Source organism: Neolamprologus brichardi, chromosome 9, assembly GCF_056152115.1.
Source record: "Neolamprologus brichardi isolate AB-2024 chromosome 9, ASM5615211v1, whole genome shotgun sequence".
In the NCBI taxonomy this organism is placed as follows: domain Eukaryota; kingdom Metazoa; phylum Chordata; class Actinopteri; order Cichliformes; family Cichlidae; genus Neolamprologus; species Neolamprologus brichardi.
The window spans coordinates 29,439,814-29,458,166 of record NC_142112.1 but is presented as its reverse complement, the minus strand read 5'-3'; the positions used below and the strand labels follow the sequence as shown (position 1 = coordinate 29,458,166).

At 38.8% G+C, this 18,353-nt stretch overlaps 2 protein-coding genes across 2 annotated transcripts; one reads left to right on the top strand and one right to left on the bottom strand.

The window, feature by feature from the left end:
* Nucleotides 1–3,046: 3,046 nt before the first annotated feature.
* LOC148101486 (glutathione S-transferase omega-1-like) lies at nt 3,047–4,783 on the bottom strand. Its single transcript, XM_087845652.1, has 5 exons — nt 4,639–4,783; nt 3,956–4,064; nt 3,630–3,852; nt 3,435–3,536; nt 3,047–3,227 (listed from the first exon to the last, which is right to left on the bottom strand). Exons 1-5 carry the CDS (start codon nt 4,664–4,666, stop codon nt 3,117–3,119), a joined length of 573 nt encoding a protein of 190 aa, XP_087701778.1. The 5' UTR covers nt 4,667–4,783; the 3' UTR covers nt 3,047–3,116.
* Nucleotides 4,784–16,996: 12,213 nt separating this feature from the next.
* Nucleotides 16,997–17,981, top strand: LOC148101485 (glutathione S-transferase omega-1-like). Its single transcript, XM_087845513.1, has 4 exons — nt 16,997–17,133; nt 17,267–17,489; nt 17,674–17,775; nt 17,886–17,981. Exons 1-4 carry the CDS (start codon nt 16,997–16,999, stop codon nt 17,979–17,981), a joined length of 558 nt encoding a protein of 185 aa, XP_087701639.1.
* The last annotated feature ends 372 nt before the right edge of the window (nt 17,982–18,353 follow it).

The following is an 18,353-nucleotide window of genomic DNA, read 5'->3' as shown; positions in this document are numbered from 1 at the left end:
AGCGCGGGAGCCTTTCTGGATGAAGCCGCGTCGAATTGGGAAGAGGACCCTGCGTCGTTCCAGGATCTCTTTGGGGAACTGATCGTTCACGCTGAAGTCCGTTCCTTTTAATTCCCTGCCGCGGCTTTTCACATGTTGCTTTTGTTTGAAGTGGCCGAATTTGGCCACGATAGGACGTGGTCTCCCGGCCGTAGCTCGAATGGGGCCGAGGCGATGCACCCTATCGAAAACGATGTTCTTCACCGTGTCCTCCGGCAGCTTCAGGTGGGTTTGGATGAAGCTTTTTACCGTGGTCTCCGCGTCCTCTCCAGCGGCTTCTGGAATACCAGAAAATACTAGATTATCACGCATGCTACGAGCTTGTAGATCAATAACCGTTTCTTTTATTTTTTTTATTTTCTCTATTGAGCTGAGTAACATTTTCTGTGAGAGATTTCACCGACTCCCTTAGCGTGGCATTTTCAGCAGCGAGCGTTTCCACTTGCTGCTGGCTGAACTCCAGGGATTCTCGCAAGCATTTAAATTCCCGGTGAAGAATCTCCACCAGGGACAGCCTTGCGTCGAAACTGGACAATCGCTTGTCGATTGACTCCAGTATGTCGGCAATATCTTTGCCAGCTGGCGATGTTGTGCCGGGGGAATCTGCCGGGCGTTGTCTTTTCGACGACGGCGTCTCAGATTTGGCCGGGGAAGCAGCACTCTGGGCCTTCTTCATCACGAGATCCTGAAAGCACTGATCAATATAATCTTGGAGAGCCTCTAAACTCTCCCTGTTGTTCTCCAGGGTGTTGGAGATTATTTAGACAAATATTGTTAGTTATGAGACAATTGATAAGTGTATTTGGTAATACTGAAGCTTAAAGAAATTTGTTCAAATCTAAACTACCATTTGCTTTAATTTTCCGCCAAAATCTCCGGCGTCTGACGTCAGTTACAACATGAATCGCTTACCTTGACCGTCACTTCCGCTTACCTGATTGGTTGCCCCTCAAAAACAGATGATTTGAGCAGCAGGTGGGAGGATTGCTGTGGATACTGCAAATTCTGGTATTGATACTATACGGAGTAAATACGAGGCCAGTATTGCCAATACTAATGATATTTAGTATTACTTTTCTCAAGTAATCGGATTACAGTAATCCGATTACTTGAGAAAAAGTAATCGGATTACTGTAATCCGATTACTTGAGAAAAGGTAATCGGATTACAGTAATCCGATTACTTTTTCTCAGGTAATCAGATTACAGTAATCCGATTACAGTAATCCGATTACTTTTTCTCAAGTAATCTGAGAAAAATCTGATTACTTTTTCTCAAGTAATCGGATTACAGTAATCCGATTACTTTTTCTCAAGTAATCGGATTACAACAATCCGATTACTTTTTCTCAAGTAATCGGATTACAACAATCCGATTACTTTTTCAAGTAACGAGTAAAGTAAGGGAAAATAAAGAAAATATTTAACACAATTCAGTGGGCTATATACTGAGGATAGAAAAGTATTGATCCTACTGCACTAGCATTAATCCAATACCAATACAAGCAATCGATCCACCTCTAGTGGATACAGTCAAAGCTGTGTGTCAGAGTTAGCTGACCACCCTCACTGACATCATAAAGAGCCAAGACTAGAAAAGAACTCTTGAAACAGAACATTTAGAGCAGCCTGAAGCCTGAGACTTTAGTTTGACTACCTAAAAAGTTTTTGAACCCCCCAAAAAAAGAATAAAGAGAAAACTCCAACAGACTCCATTCTCTGTAACGTTGGTCATGTTTAATGTGACAGCACATACAAGAGGGAAAATAACAGAGAAGAAGGACCTTAGGAGGACCTTTAAATAGAGAAATGTTTCAAATCAGTGTCCAACTTCATATATATCTGTGTGAACTTGTGTGTAATTAGGCAGTAACTGAACAACAAAACTTCTTCTATACACATTTCCTTTGTGTGTTTCCATATTTCCATAGTTCTTAAATGAAGTGTAGAAAATGCAGAAATGTCGGGAGAATCACTGCTTCTGCAGAAAGTGTCCTTTGTTACCGACTTGATGTGACAAATAGGTCAGTTGCAGTGGTGCAGATGCATCATGCATTTCAGAACATTTCCAATAGATTGTGAAGGTTTGGGATTATAAAACACCGTACAGAAGATATGTGAGTGACCCTTAAGCTTGATAAGCTGTTGTTATTACTTTCTACACCAGGATCCTTTTCTAAGTAGCTGACAGCTGGTAACTGTGCAGGGGTGGATCTAGCAAAGTTTAGCCAGGGGGGCCGATAGGGCATTAACAGGGAAAAGGGGGGCTCAAAGACATACTTTTCTTTCTTATTCTCATTTAAAATGTCTAGCTTTTATTAAATAATTATCCGAATCTTACACCCAAAGTTTTAATCTGATGAAAAATGTATAGAAGTCTATTACTGTATATAGTAACTATTAAGTCTAATATACCCTAGTAAGCTATGGTACTTTTTCCTTTGGGAAGGTACAGTCTGCAATTCTGTTGAAGAAAGATGTTGAATCTATTTAATTATTCTTGAAAAATAATTGATTTCTGTGCATTTTTTCCCACACTGCATCAAATTAAAGTTGATTACGTCGATTAAGCATCATAAGGTGGGGGGGTTCCCTTCCCTTTTTTTTTTTTTTTTGCTGGGAGTTTGCAACCCTATTAGTTAGGTTGCTTACTCTTTAAAATACCAGAATAGGGAGGATGGAGTAGGTTTAAGTTTATTAGATTGATCAGTATTGCTGAACTATGAAATATTTTGGGTGCAGTGTATTTTTTGCATACGAATATAACAGAATAGCTTTAGTGTTTGTTTTTTTGTAACTTGAGTATGAACTTATGCAAAAAGCAGCAAGATATTAACAAACATTTTTATTGATTAAAAAACACACTATATCAGATTCATATCGGTATCGGCAGATATCCAAATTTATGATATAGGTATCGGACATTAAAAAGTGGTATCGTGCCATCTCTACAAAAAACATTTCTAACTTTTGTAACATTTCTAGTAAATAATATACTTAGGCTCCCCACAGTTGAGCTTTTTTTTAAAATTTTTTTTTACAATTTTCTATAAGTTAAATATCTGTAAAGATTATTACTTACTGTTTGACCTGATACGCTTCTACCCTCTCAAACCACGGCCACATCATGTAGTCGATCATTGTTATAGAATCGCCACCAAAGAACTTGGTCTTCTTGTTAACGAGGTCCTAGAAATTGAATGTTACATTCATTAGAGTTGTAATTAACTGGAATAACCAGGCACTGTCAGGAAAGATAAACTTAATTGTTTTAATAAAAACAACCTTTGATCAATGACTGTGATTCACAGGCACACACTCATTCACACACAGTGTATCACCTCATATGTTGGGTTAATGGATAAAGGAACCAGAGGCCTCAAAGGTGTGCCCTACCTCGTTTAACTTGGCAAACTTTTCTTTCAGTTCAGCTTCCAGTCCGGAGACATCCTCTCCCTTCTTTTTATCCATTGGGATCTTGTAGAAGTACGGTATCACCTGTAGGTAACAGTGACATTAATATTATTATTTGGTGGTGGTTAACAAAAAACAAAACGTTAAGGTTTATATGCAAGTTTTTGTGTGACCTACTTTGGAAAAGTGCTCCAGCATCATCTTTTGCTGAGCCTTAGCAAAGGGAGAGGAGAGAAGCAGCTTCTTTTCAGGGTAAACTTCATCGAGGTATTCACAGGTGATGGGTGACTCGTATATCACCTCACCAGCAGGTGTCTCAAGCGTTGGGACAAGACCAAATTGATTCTTCTTAAGGTACCAATCGAGTTTTTCTTTCAAGTGGACATTTATGGTTTCGTATCTGAAAACAAAAAAGCAGGTTATGTGTGCATGTTTAAGCACAGGTTGAATGACTGTGATGATTTTTCATTTCTACAGCAAACTAGAATAAAGAGTAGCCTTACTTGATTCCTTTGGCTTTGAGCACTAGTCTGGTCCTTTGGGCAAAAGGGCAGAACCTCATGCTGTAAACCCTGATGTAGTCTTTAGGGACTGGGCCAGGGGCAGCGCTACCTGAGGGATACAGAAATGTTTCTCCCATTAAAAGACTGGTCAGTAGGGAAACCTGAAGAGGGGTTACGTAAAGACTTTTCTCCTGTTAAACCTTTACTAAAGTAAAAAAAAAGAAAAAAATCTATTTTGTACAGTAGTATAATTTTCAGAGTAATTTTATAGCTGACAGTTTGGGTTATGTTGTGCTTCCACATCAGCATTTTGTCTTCGTAGTATTTTTACACAACATCCCAAGCTTTATGGAAACGGCATTAACTGACTTTACAAACACCTTTATTTTCAAACTTACAGTGAATTTATCATTTCTATTTGATTACAGGGCAGTAATGAGTCGCTGTTTGTTCAGACAAATTGGTTCAGGCATAAAGAGTTTCGTTTATAAACGTTTATAAATTAATAATCATCTGGACCGTTTGGCGCTTCAAATCGGCACGAAGAGGTTTCATAGGACTAAAGCATAATTTTGCAAAAACGAAGCTAAATCCTTAACACAGATCGAATCGGAGGAATAAAACTATTGCATTTCACATCGATAAGCAGCCTTCAGTTAACAGAGTAATACTTTATTTCTTACCTTTAGCGAGACACTTTTCAGCAGACATGTTGGCGCTTGAAGTAACGAATGATTAGAAACAGATTGTAAAGGACGGAGCTAAAGTTTATATTTTACGCTCTAGTTCCGCGGTGGGCGTGTCGACTCAGTTTGACACGCCCACCGTTGTCTCAGAAGGCTGGTAAAGACGTGTTTCTTTTCTTCTCTTCAAAGGAGCCGCCGTGGAAGTTTAAACTATGTTGCTCATACAGACTGTCATATGACAAATAAAGTTCCCAACTTTGGCAGCAGTAATTTAAAGCAATGGTTTTATGATGACTTTATTAGTGTCTCACATGTAGAGGAATGTTCTCCCACTCGTCTCTGCAGCTTTGTTTCCGTTAATTGGGTCATTTGTTTATGTACAGCTCTCTGAAGGAGTACAGCACTTCAGGCAGTTTGGTGTCTGGACCTCAGCCCATGAAGCACCTTGAGTCTTTTATTTTACAGCCATTCTGTTGTAGATTTGCTGCTGTGCTTAGGTTTATTGTCCTGTTGCACTTTGGACCAAATGTTAGCTGTCAAACAGATGTCCTCACATTTGACTCTAGAATACTTTGCTATGCAGAGGTGTTCATGCTCCTCTGCAAAACAAAACAAGCCTTAATCATCACCCCCTCAACCACCATGTTCAGTGTGAGGTGTTTGTGCTGCTATGGGGTTATTTACTTCAGTTCCAACTTCAGGAGGTTCAGGTGACACATTTTCCCCACATGTTTGCATTCGTCTGCATGGAGTAGCCTAAAACAATCAAATATTTTAAAAAGATGCAGGAAAATCTACACAAATGAAAAATAGTAAATAACCATTCTTTGTATAACTGTATTTTATGTATCATTGTATCTGTTGCAGATCTGATGGCAGCTATTAAAGATTGTATTACTGTATGCATCTTTGACTGCTTGTTTGAGCTTGCTTTCATCATTTTGCTTGTGATGTTTTTTTAATGTGTTGATGTCAAAGTTTTGGAAAGGGAGATCTAGGTTATTAAATGAGACCATGAAATGGGAAACTGTGTTGATTTTTATGTGTCTTAAAGCACAACTAGAAAAATCTGAATGAAGACAGTTATTTCATGGACAAATTTATTGAAAACTCAGTCACTATCGCTCTTCACAATAACATAAAAGTAACACAGTAACATTAAAGGAAGGCTGAAGGTTTTGTTTGATACTCTCATCAATAACTTCCTACAGGCCATAGTCAAAGTCTGGGTTTCCATCAAGGAAGGTCTTGAAGAAGGCCTTGTGGGCGTCTGGGCTGAACATGAGGGCTTTGACAGCCGAGTCCTGCAACATGAGTTCTGTCCACTTCTTCAGCTCAGGTGTGCCATCCAAAAACCTAATAAGACAAAGGGTAGAGCCATTTAAATACAAGTAAATTTGAACACCCATTTGTTTGTAATAGTTTCAGTAACGAAGTGAAATGTAAATACTTCAGCACACAGGTAATAAATATAGATATATACAGATAATCAGTGTTACAAGGGAGGAAAAACACGATTTTGATGTTAAACTGTTACTTTACGTTAATGAAGTCTTAAAAGTCTTAGAATTTTCTTCACACATTAGACCTTAAATTACTTTTTATTTTGATTTAAGTAAAAACAGCCAAACTGGGAATCTGAAAAATCTTTCTGAGGCTGTAAAAACACATATCTGTTTTCCACTACTGTAGAACCAGCTCTGCCTTTTTGCCTTGAAAATCAGTCGACATTTCCATAGTCTTGAGAACCAAAGATAATTTATGTAGCAAACGTTTATGTAGATTATGTAGAAAGCAGCAGACAGAGTCTTCAGGCTGCTTCTGTGAATTGCTGTGTCTTGCATTAGCATATGCTAAAGCCAGTAAGTACAGTGATCCCAACGTTGCACAGTTAATTTTTGCCACAAGCACCAGTTTTCTGGGGTGAAAATAGTTAAAGCCTGATCTAGATTGGTTACTGGCACATCTCTAGTTGAGTTAAGGTCCACACAAAAGAGTTAAACTTTCACTGTTTGTCTGTAAGAAACAGCAACATTTGGAAAAGCTATTATTTATTCTAACTTACTGTTTGAACTGATACGCCTCCGCCCTCTCAAACCACGGCCACATCATGTAGTCCAGTGGTTCCCAAACTTTTTTTGCTGGGCCCCCCTTGTTTTACAAGAAAAATGTTCGCGCCCCCCCTCATGCGCACGCGCGCGCGCGCGCACGAACACATCCTCCAACCACACACACCCATATTTTGCTCCATTGCGGTTTATTTCACACCTCAAACATTTAGTAAACAATTAAGCAAATAATTACAAGTAATCTGCAATAAATTACAGGTAGTAAGAAAATAAACTACTAACTCTTTTACGCTATGTCCACACCTACACGGGTATTTTTGAAAACGCAGCTGTTTCGTCCACACGTAAACGGCGTTTCGAATCACCGAGAATGGAGATTTTTTAAAACTCCTTTTTTGCGTTTACTGGACGAGGAATACAGAGTTGGTCATGCAATGTCAAAGGTATGTGCCTTTTTTCACGTCACGCTGTGTGCACGTTATTGTTTACATGAGATGAATTGCAGAATGGCAGGTAGAGACGAAATACTGTTAATCTGACTATCTGCAGGTTTTACACGCTTACATATAGTTACTGTCCCTCCATTTACAAAGGCAGAGGCGTCACGGTGTAATTATTTTACATGTAGTTGTTTTTTTCTGTGTAATAATATTCAACATTGCTATCAATACATTTTTCAAAAAATCCCTCTGCAAAATGGGTTCAAAAACATAAACAACTGTTGGACGCTGTTTGTCTGTGATTTGAACCGGGGAACAAATTGTGGCAGGATCAGCCTGATGTTATTTGTATCCCACTGTAACTTTACTGTATAAAGAGCAAACATCTCCAAAATGTCAAGAGTAGTTAGTCATTACAACAAGTGTTTGTGAACTACAAATCAAGAATGTGGGATACTGTTTGTCCATGATTTAAACAGCCCAGCGCTGCTCCCAACAAAGGGAAAACCAATCCTGCAAGGAGACCTACCTCAGCACTTGTGCAGGTGAAACCAAAGGGAAGATATGCTTCACCATATTTTCTAGTCTTTGGCTTAGAATGAAGTTGGTTTGGAAACATATTCAGCTATGCTTCATCTCCTGCTTTGCCTTTGTGTGGGCGCCCGTGCTAGCAGTGTCCAAGCGTTGTTTTTTTTTTTTTTTCCCTTTTCATGCCGCGCCCCCCCTGCAATGGCTCTGCGCCCCCCCTAGGGGGCGGGCCCCACACTTTGGGAACGTCTGCTATAATAGCATGGCCCTATCACAGTTTCAGTTTAACTAATTATGTTTAAAATCCTGGAAACATCTGGAAATGGTTAAAAAAAAAGACATTTTACACTAACTCATATTGTTAATTAATAAGACAAGTAAGTAATAAGTAAGCCATAAGTGTTATTACATATACAATATTACAATGTGCATACCACAGTACCCACATAGCAAGCAGGTCTGGCCCGGATCCGGTATCAAGCCGGCACTCCTGCCTGACTTCTGGCATGATAAGACATATGTCAGATATCCAGATATGGGCCAGGCCTGGCATAGATGGCACTGTCTAGTGATGGCATCCCACATCTGGTCCGATTGTGGTTTGGTGTATGTGGCCCAGATCTGGCATCAAGCTGGCACTTATGACTGACTGGTGTCATCAAGTAATCAACAAAGTTATGTACAATCACTTAACATACCCACATAGCAAAATTGGTATGGCCCGATCTGGCCCACACAATGTGCTTACATATGGCCCACATTCCGCAAAGAATGACGGTCCTTTAGTGTAAGCACATTGTGTGGCCCAGATCGGGCCATACCAATTTTGCTATGTGGGTATGTTAAGTGATTGTACATAACTTTGTTGATTACTTGATTAGATAAGTTAAGGTCATAGTAGATATTCAAAGCCAAGAATGTCCAGGAGTAACAATATCTCTAAGGTAACTTTTGAACTGAAATAGTTTCTAATAATACCACAGAACAAATAGCTTACTTATTAGGAGGATGTTTATTAAATACTGCATGTTAAAGTTCCTCTAATTACTCAAAATGATCACAGTTGACCTAATTATAAATTAATACAAATACAAATTTATGGAAATTTAAAATATGGAGTTAAATGTTTAATCATTAATCGATCATAAAGCAGCATAAGATTCTTTAAAACAATGAATAATTATTTAGTTTTTCTCCCAAGGGTTTGGTCTATGAATTGAATTTTTAAGCAACATAAGGAACAATAGACTGGGTTTCCTGGTTAGTGTTATGATCTTATTACCATTATCAAGAAACCACAGCCCCACAGAATTACAAGGTAGAATTGCAACCAACAAGCATTGTCTTTATTACCCTCCCTTTGTGTTTAATGATTAAATGAATGAAATCCATGATTTTATTAACTTGATCAAAATATTTCAGGGTCTTAACACAGCAGAACATTGAATATTTTGGTATAAGGAAACGCAGACGTTCATAAGTTATTATTAGATGATAAATAATGTGTCTGTCTCAGTAATAAATAATAATAATGAGCTGAAGTAATGAAGGATAAAGTAATGTACCCAGTGTGTGAGTTCAGGCTTCAGGCTGGTTTAGGTTGAATTTGACAGCAAATTAGGATTTAGTTTTAGTTATAATTAAGGCATTAAATTATTTTAGTTTCAGTCGACTAGGCATCACAAGATGATAGCAGAATATCTTTGTGATGTATTCGTGGATGGATGGATATATATATATATATATATATATATATATATATATATATTTATTTATTTATATTAGGGGTGCAACAATACTCGTATCGATATTGAACCGCTCGATATAGTGCTTTCGGTTCGCATATGTATCAAACAATACAAATTTTTAAATTTATTTTATCAACTTTCCTTCTGATGATGGTGTCTGTGTTGAGCGCTCAGTGGATCTGCGCTCGAGAGTGCAGACTAGGCGGAGTAGTCGAACCCAGATTCACTGTGCGCAGGGCAAGCTAGCTAGACAGAAGTTAAGCTCTCATTGCAACATGGCAAATTGAACCTCCCCCACCCTAATTCAGATCTGGCGTTTGGAACTATTTTGGTTTTCATGTGATGTGTGATCCTGAAGGTAAGCGCGTCATGGACTAAAGTAAAACAGTATGTCGGATGTGCCACACAATGCTCAATTACATTGGTGGGAACTAGTGCATTAGCGCAGTTTGCTCGTTAACGTGTCGGCTGTCCAGCCCCACGCACGGGGCAATCCGCGGTAGCTCGTTAACGGAGATTTGCCGTGTTGTGGCGTTAACGTTATTTCAACTAGATTAATATTGACAGCACTAGTGGGAACACAACGAATATGACTGCACATTTACGCCGACATCATCCTAGTGCAAAGAAGAGTGGAAGCAGACAAAAACAACAAGCACGCATGCTACAAACTTTACCCGAGTCATTTAGACAGCCGTTAGCACATGATTCTCCTTATGGGGACCTGATATGTTTAATATGCTGCTGAGAATATAGCCCAGAAGAAGCGTATAGTATAGCTTTTATTTTGGAAAGAGCCATTTCTCTGTAATAAACTCTCTTTTCCAAAGATGAGTGATTCCTCGATCAGATAGATTTCTTTTTTTTATTACTTTGTTGTTTCAGCAACATTAAATTTAAAAACTGTACTTTTGAGTTAAAATATATATTTATAATTTTAATAACTGACAAATTAAAAAGGCATGAACATTTTTTTGTATCAAAAAAAATATCGAACCGTGACACCAAAGTATCGAACTGAACCGAACCGTGAATTTTGTGTATCGTTGCACCCCTAATATATATATATATATATATTAGGGGTGCAACAATACTCTTATCGAAATTGAACCGTTCGATACAGTGCTTTCGGTTCAGTACGCATATGTATCGAACGATACAAAATTTTTAATTTCTTTGATCAACTTTTCTTCTGACGATGCTGTCTGTGTTGAGAGCTCAGAGGATCTGCGTTCGACTACTCCGCCTAGGCTGCACTGTCGAGCGCAGATCCACCGAGCGCAGCGCAAGCTAGCAAGACAGAAGCAATGCTCGTTGCAACATGGCAAATTGAACCTCCCCCACCCTCATTCAGATCTCGCCTTTGGAACTATTTTGGTCTTCATGTGACGTATGACCCTGAAGGTAAGCGCGTCATGGACAAAAGTAAAACAGTATGTTGGATGTGCCACACAATGCTCAATTACATTGGTGGGAACTAGTGCATTAGCGCAGTTTGCTCGTTAACGTGTCGGCTGTCCAGCCCCACGCACGGGGCAATCCGCGGTAGCTTGTTAACGGAGATTTGCCGTGTTGTGGCGTTAACGTTATTTCAACTAGATTAATATTGACAGCACTAGTGGGAACACAACGAATATGACTGCACATTTACGCCGACATCATCCTAGTGCAAAGAAGAGTGGAAGCAGACAAAAACAACAAGCACGCATGCTACAAACTTTACCCGAGTCATTTAGACAGCCGTTAGCACATGATTCTCCTTATGGGGACCTGATATGTTTAATATGCTGCTGAGAATATAGCCCAGAAGAAGCGTATAGTATAGCTTTTATTTTGGAAAGAGCCATTTCTCTGTAATAAACTCTCTTTTCCAAAGATGAGTGATTCCTCGATCAGATAGATTTCTTTTTTTTATTACTTTGTTGTTTCAGCAACATTAAATTTAAAAACTGTACTTTTGAGTTAAAATATATATTTATAATTTTAATAACTGACAAATTAAAAAGGCATGAACATTTTTTTGTATCAAAAAAAATATCGAACCGTGACACCAAAGTATCGAACTGAACCGAACCGTGAATTTTGTGTATCGTTGCACCCCTAATATATATATATATATATATTAGGGGTGCAACGATACTCTTATCGAAATTGAACCGTTCGATACAGTGCTTTCGGTTCAGTACGCATATGTATCGAACGATACAAAATTTTTAATTTCTTTGATCAACTTTTCTTCTGACGATGCTGTCTGTGTTGAGAGCTCAGAGGATCTGCGTTCGACTACTCCGCCTAGGCTGCACTGTCGAGCGCAGATCCACCAAGCGCAGCGCAAGCTAGCAAGACAGAAGCAATGCTCGTTGCAACATGGCAAATTGAACCTCCCCCACCCTCATTCAGATCTCGCCTTTGGAACTATTTTGGTCTTCATGTGACGTATGACCCTGAAGGTAAGCGCGTCATGGACAAAAGTAAAACAGTATGTCGGATGTGCCACGCAATGTTCAGTTACATTGGTGGGAACTAGTGTGTTAGCGCAGTTTGCTTGTTAACGTGTTGACGCTGTCCAGCCCCACGCACGGGGCGATCCGCGGTAACTCATTAACGGAGATTTGCCATGGTGTGGTGTTAACTAACGCTGACAGCACTAGTGAGAACACAATGAATATGACTGCACATTTATGCCGACATCATCCTAGTGCAAAGACAAGTGGAAGCAGACAAAAACAACAAGCACACATGCTACAAACTTTACCCGAGTCATTTAGACAGCCGTTAATTCAATTCAATTCAATTCAATTCAATTCAATTTTATTTATATAGCGCCAAATCACAACAAATGTCGCCTCAAGGCGCTTCATAGATACAGAGAAGAGCCCAACAATCATATGACCCCCTATGAGCAAGCACTTTGGCGACAGTGGGAAGGAAAAACTCCCTTTTAACAGGAAGAAACCTCCGGCAGAACCAGGCTCAGGGAGGGGCGGCCATCTGCTGCGACCGGTTGGGGTGAGAGAAGGAAGACAGGATAAAAGACATGCTGTGGAAGAGAGACAGAGATTAATAACAGGTATGATTCAATGCAGAGAGGTCTATTAACACATAGTGAGTGAGAAAGGTGACTGGAAAGGAAAAACTCAATGCATCATGGGTATCCCCCGGCAGCCTACATCTATTGCAGCATAACTAAGGGAGGATTCAGGGTCACCTGGTCCAGCCCTAACTATATGCTTTAGCAAAAAGGAACGTTTTAAGCCTAATCTTAAAAGTAGAGATAGTGTCTGTCTCCCGAATCCAAACTGGAAGCTGGTTCCACAGAAGAGGGGCCTGAAAACTGAAGGCTCTCCCTCCCATTCTACTTTTAAATACTCTAGGAACAACAAGTAGGCCTGCAGAGCGGGAGCGAAGTGCTCTAATAGGGTAATATGGTACTACAAGGTCATTAAGATAAGATGGGGCCTGATTATTTAAGACCTTGTATGTGAGGAGCAGGATTTTGAATTCAATTCTGGATTTAACAGGAAGCCAATGAAGGGAAGCCAAAACAGGAGAAATATGCTCTCTCTTTCTAGTCCCTGTCAGTACTCTTGCTGCAGCATTTTGGATTAACTGAAGGCTTTTCAGTGAGTTTTTTGGACATCCTGATAATAATGAATTGCAGTAGTCCAGCCTGGAAGTAATAAATGCATGAACTAGTTTTTCAGCGTCACTCTGAGACAGGATATTTCTAATTTTAGAGATGTTGCGCAAATGGAAGAACGCAGTCTTACATATTTGTTTAATATGTGCGTTGAAGGACATATCCTGGTCAAAAATGACTCCAAGGTTCCTCACAGTGTTACTGGAGGCCAAGGTAATGCCATCCAGAGTAAGAATCTGGTTAGATACCATATTTCTAAGCTTTTCAGCGCCGAGTACAATGACCTCAGTTTTATCTGAGTTAAGAAGCAGAAAGTTAGTGGCCATCCAAGTCTTTATGTCTTTAAGACATTCCTGCAGTTTAACTAATTGGTGTGTGTTATCTGGCTTCATGGACAGATAGAGCTGGGTGTCATCTGCATAGCAGTGAAAATGTATGCTATGTCTTCTAATGATGCTGCCTAGGGGAAGCATGTATAATGTAAACAGAATTGGTCCTAGCACTGAACCCTGTGGAACTCCATAATTAACCTCAGTGTGTGAAGAGGACTCTCCATTTACATGCACAAATTGGAGTCTATTAGATAGATATGATACAAACCACTGCAGTGCAATACCTGTAATACCTACAGCATGTTCTAATCGCTCTAATAGGATATTATGGTCAACAGTATCGAATGCTGCACTAAGGTCAAGAAGGACAAGCACAGAGATGAGTCCACTGTCAGAGGCCATAAGAAGATCATTTGTAACCTTCACTAAAGCTGTTTCTGTGCTGTGATGAGCTCTGAAACCTGACTGAAACTCTTCAAATAAACCATTCCTCTGCAGATGATCTGTTAGCTGTTTGACAACTACTCTCTCAAGGATTTTTGATATGAAAGGAAGGTTGGAGATTGGCCTATAATTAGCTAAGACTGCTGGGTCTAGAGATGGCTTTTTGAGCAAGGGTTTAACTGCAGCCACCTTGAAGGCCTGTGGTACATAGCCGATTATTAGAGATAGGTTGATCATATATAAGATCGAAGAATTAATCAATGGCAGGACTTCTTTGAGCAGTTTTGTAGGAATGGGGTCTAAAAGACACGTTGATGGTTTGGAGGAAGTAATTATTGAAGTTAACTCAGAAAGATCGATTGGAGAAAAAGAGTCTAACTTAACATCAATGGAACTCAGAGTAGCTGTAGATAATATTACATCTGTGGGATGATTATTGGTAATTTTTTCTCTAATGATAAAAATTTTATTTGTGAAGAAGTTCATGAAGTCATCACTAGTTAACGTTAAAGGGATGGTTGGCTCAAAAGAGCTCTGACTTTTTGTCAGCCTGGCTACAGTGCTGAAGAGAAACCTGGGGTTGTTCTTATTTTCTTCAATCAGTGATGAGTAGTAAGCTGTTCTGGCTTTGCGGAGGGCTTTCTTATAAAGCAACAAACTATTTCTCCAGGCTAAATGATGATCCTCTAAATTTGTGACACGCCATTTCCTCTCCAGATTACGAGTCATCTGCTTTAGGGTACGTGTTTGAGAATTATACCACGGGGTCAGGTACTTCTGATTAGAGACCTTAGTTTTCACTGGAGCTACAGTATCCAGAGTCGTACGTAGTGAGGAGGTGAAATTATTAACAAGATAATCGACCTCTGTTGGGGTAGCGTTCAGATAGCTGCTCTGCTCTGTGTTGGTACAGGGCATTGACGATGATAACAGTGGCTGAATTATATTCTTAAACTTAGTTACAGCGCTTTCAGAAAGACATCTACTTTGATAAAGTCCACTCTCCACTGTTGCGTAATCAATTATTGTAAATGTAAATGTTATCAAGAAATGATCAGACAGGAGAGGGTTTTCAGGAAACACTGTTAAATGTTCAGTTTCTATGCCATATGTTAAAACAAGATCTAGAGTGTGATTAAAGTGGTGGGTGGGTTCTTTTACATTTTGAGAGAAACCAATTGAGTCTAACAACAGATTAAATGCCATGTTGAGGCTGTCATTTTTAGCATCAACATGGATGTTAAAATCACCCACAATAATTATTTTATCTGAGCTCAGAACTAAATTAGATATAAAGTCTGAGAAATCAGACAGAAACTCTGTGTAAGGCCCAGGTGGACGATAGATGATAACAAGTAAGACTGGTTTCTGAGTTTCACAGCTGGGGTGGACAATGTTAAGCATCAGGCTTTCAAATGAATTAAAAGTCTGTCTTGGTCTTTCATTAATTAATAGACTGGTGTGAAAAATTGCTGCGACACCGCCCCCTCGACCTGTGCTTCGAGATTTCTGGTAGTTAGAGTGACTCGGGGGTGTTGATTCATTTAAACTAACATAATCATCCTGCTGCAACCAGGTTTCTGTAAGGCAGAGTAAATCAATTTGTTGATCAATTATTAAGTCATGTACTAACAGAGACTTGGAGGAGAGAGACCTAATATTTAATAATCCACATTTCACTGTTTTACTCTTTGGTTCAGATGTGGATACTGTATTGTTCTTTCTTTGTAAATGTTTAAGTTGTTTGTTGCTGGTTTTTAGTTTGTTTTTTGTCTTTTTGGAAGCAGACACAGTCTCTATGGAGATGGGTTTTTGGGGGGGTAGCAATATATGAAATAACTGGAATTGCTCAAAAATACTGTCTAGCAAAATAATGCAAATAATTTAGATTATACATTATATTCAGTGATGATTTTAAAATATTTCATGTAGCTTCTTAAAAACCACAGAACACTGACTTAAAGACAAACTGAGGACAATCCTTTAAAGGATTAATTTTTTAAAGTTTTATCGCAATATATTTCATATTTTAAAATACAAAAAATAGACTAATGCTCAAAGTTTGTTTCAATTCTTTTTGACTATTGACTTTTATTAATTTGTGTTCTTGTAAATGCATCCATTTTGTTTCCTAAAACAATTTATTTTCTTTTACATTTCACTATCTGATCATAAAGATAAAAGCTGTAATTAAATGTTTTGCCATTGATATTTCTTCTTAAAACGTTTAGTTTCTCTTAAATTTGAATTTGTGTTCTCCTGAATTTAAAATTGAAACTAATAAATTGGAAATATTATTTTCTCTTAGAATGTTTATTTCTTGTTAATTAGCCATTTTCTATTATTTTTATGATTTTAAAGTTTTTTTCTTTTAATTCCACTCACATTCACCCATTATCTTTTTTTTTGTTGTTGTTACATACTGTAATTGGTTACTGAGACGCAAACCTACACGTTAATTTATTGTATTTCTTTAATATATTAACGTTCATCTTCTATCAAAAATGCGCCTTACGTTAAAATTTCCCTCCCGTTACTTGTTTGTACCTCCGCGGCTGCCGTCCCTCGTGTTGCCATAGCGACTCAAACAGTATCTAGTGATGACGGCCCAAAGCATGTCAGAGCTTTATAAAGCCGTGTGCGCTGAGAGAAAGGTAAAAGCTAATCCGTACGTTTCACAGTCATTGAAGAAGACGCTGTTAACGGGGTAAGCGTTTACACTTACAAGTACAGGCATAAATAAAACTGCAAAATTCACTGTATTCAAACAAAGATATTTGTGATGCTGGTTTAAGATCAGTTCCATAAAGTTTAGGATGTTAAGTAAAGTGTAAATAAGACAAAAACAATCAAACCCTTGAATTGACAATACAACAACCTGATCCAAACTTGCAAGTATAAAATTACTTTAAATTCACTGTGCTTTACAGTAATAGTGGAGTATTTTCTGCCACGGTTGTTCTACTTGAAGGTTAATTGGTAAAAGTTTTTACACAATCCGCTACCGACCTGTGATTTATGTAGATTCTGTAAGTAATTTTAATGCATTGCTTTTCTGGTGGATTATTACAACCCTATATGACTTTAATTTTGAATGGGAAGTACAATGCATACATTTAAATACTGCCACCTGCTCTCCTTGTTACTTTTTTTAATGGATGAATCTTTTTCGTGTCTCTTAGGTAGCGCTGCCCCTGGCTCAGTCCCTAAAGACTACATCAGGGTTTACAGCATGAGGTTCTGCCCTTTTGCCCAGAGGGCCAGACTTGTGCTCAAAGCCAAAGGAATCAAGTAAGGCTACTCTTTATTCTAGTTTACTGTACAGATGAAAAATTATGATAGTACTTCAATCTATCAGATGTCTACTTCAACATGCACACATAACCTTCTGTTTTTTGTTGTTGTTGTTGTTTGTTTGTTTCAGGTACGAAACCATAAACATCCACCTGAAAGAAAAACCAGAGTGGTACCTTAAAAAGAATCCATTAGGTTTTGTCCCAACGCTTGAGACACCTGCTGGTGAGGTGATATACGAGTCATCCATCACCTGTGAATACCTGGATGAAGTTTACCCTGAAAAGAAGCTGCTTCCTTCCTCTCCCTTTGCTAAGGCTCAGCAAAAAATGATGCTGGAGAACTTTTCCAAAGTAGGTCACACAAAGACTTGCATATAAATCTTGAGCTTTGGGGGGTTTATCAACCATCACCAAATAATAATATTGACATCTCCATCTACGCTACGTCCAGATGAACAGCATCAACTTTTGGAGATTTACTTACCTGAATGATTGAGCATGCATCAAGGAATATTAACATCGCTGTTTTCTACAGGTGATACCGTACTTCTACAAGATCCCAACAGGTAGAAAGAATGGAGAGGATGTCTCTGGACTGGAAGCTGATCTGAAAGAAAAGTTCGCCAACTTAAATGAGGTAGGCCACACCTTTGAGTATTCAGTATTAGGATGATTATCTTTCATTACTGTGCCTGGTTATTTCAGAGTGTTAAATACACTCTAATGAATATAACATTTAATTTTTAGTACCTCGTTAACAAGAAGACCAAGTTCTTTGGTGGTGATTCTATAACAATGATCGACTACATCAGACGTTCCCAAAGTGTGGGGCCCGCCCCCTAGGGGGGGCGCAGAGCCATTGCAGGGGGGGCGCGGCATGAAAAGGGAAAAAAAAAAAAAAACAACGCTTGGACACTGCTAGCACGGGCGCCCACACAAAGGCAAAGCAGGAGATGAAGCATAGCTGAATATGTTTCCAAACCAACTTCATTCTAAGCCAAAGACTAGAAAATATGGTGAAGCATATCTTCCCTTTGGTTTCACCTGCACAAGTGCTGAGGTAGGTCTCCTTGCAGGATTGGTTTTCCCTTTGTTGGGAGCAGCGCTGGGCTGTTTAAATCACGGACAAACAGTATCCCACATTCTTGATTTGTAGTTCACAAACACTTGTTGTAATGACTAACTACTCTTGACATTTTGGAGATGTTTGCTCTT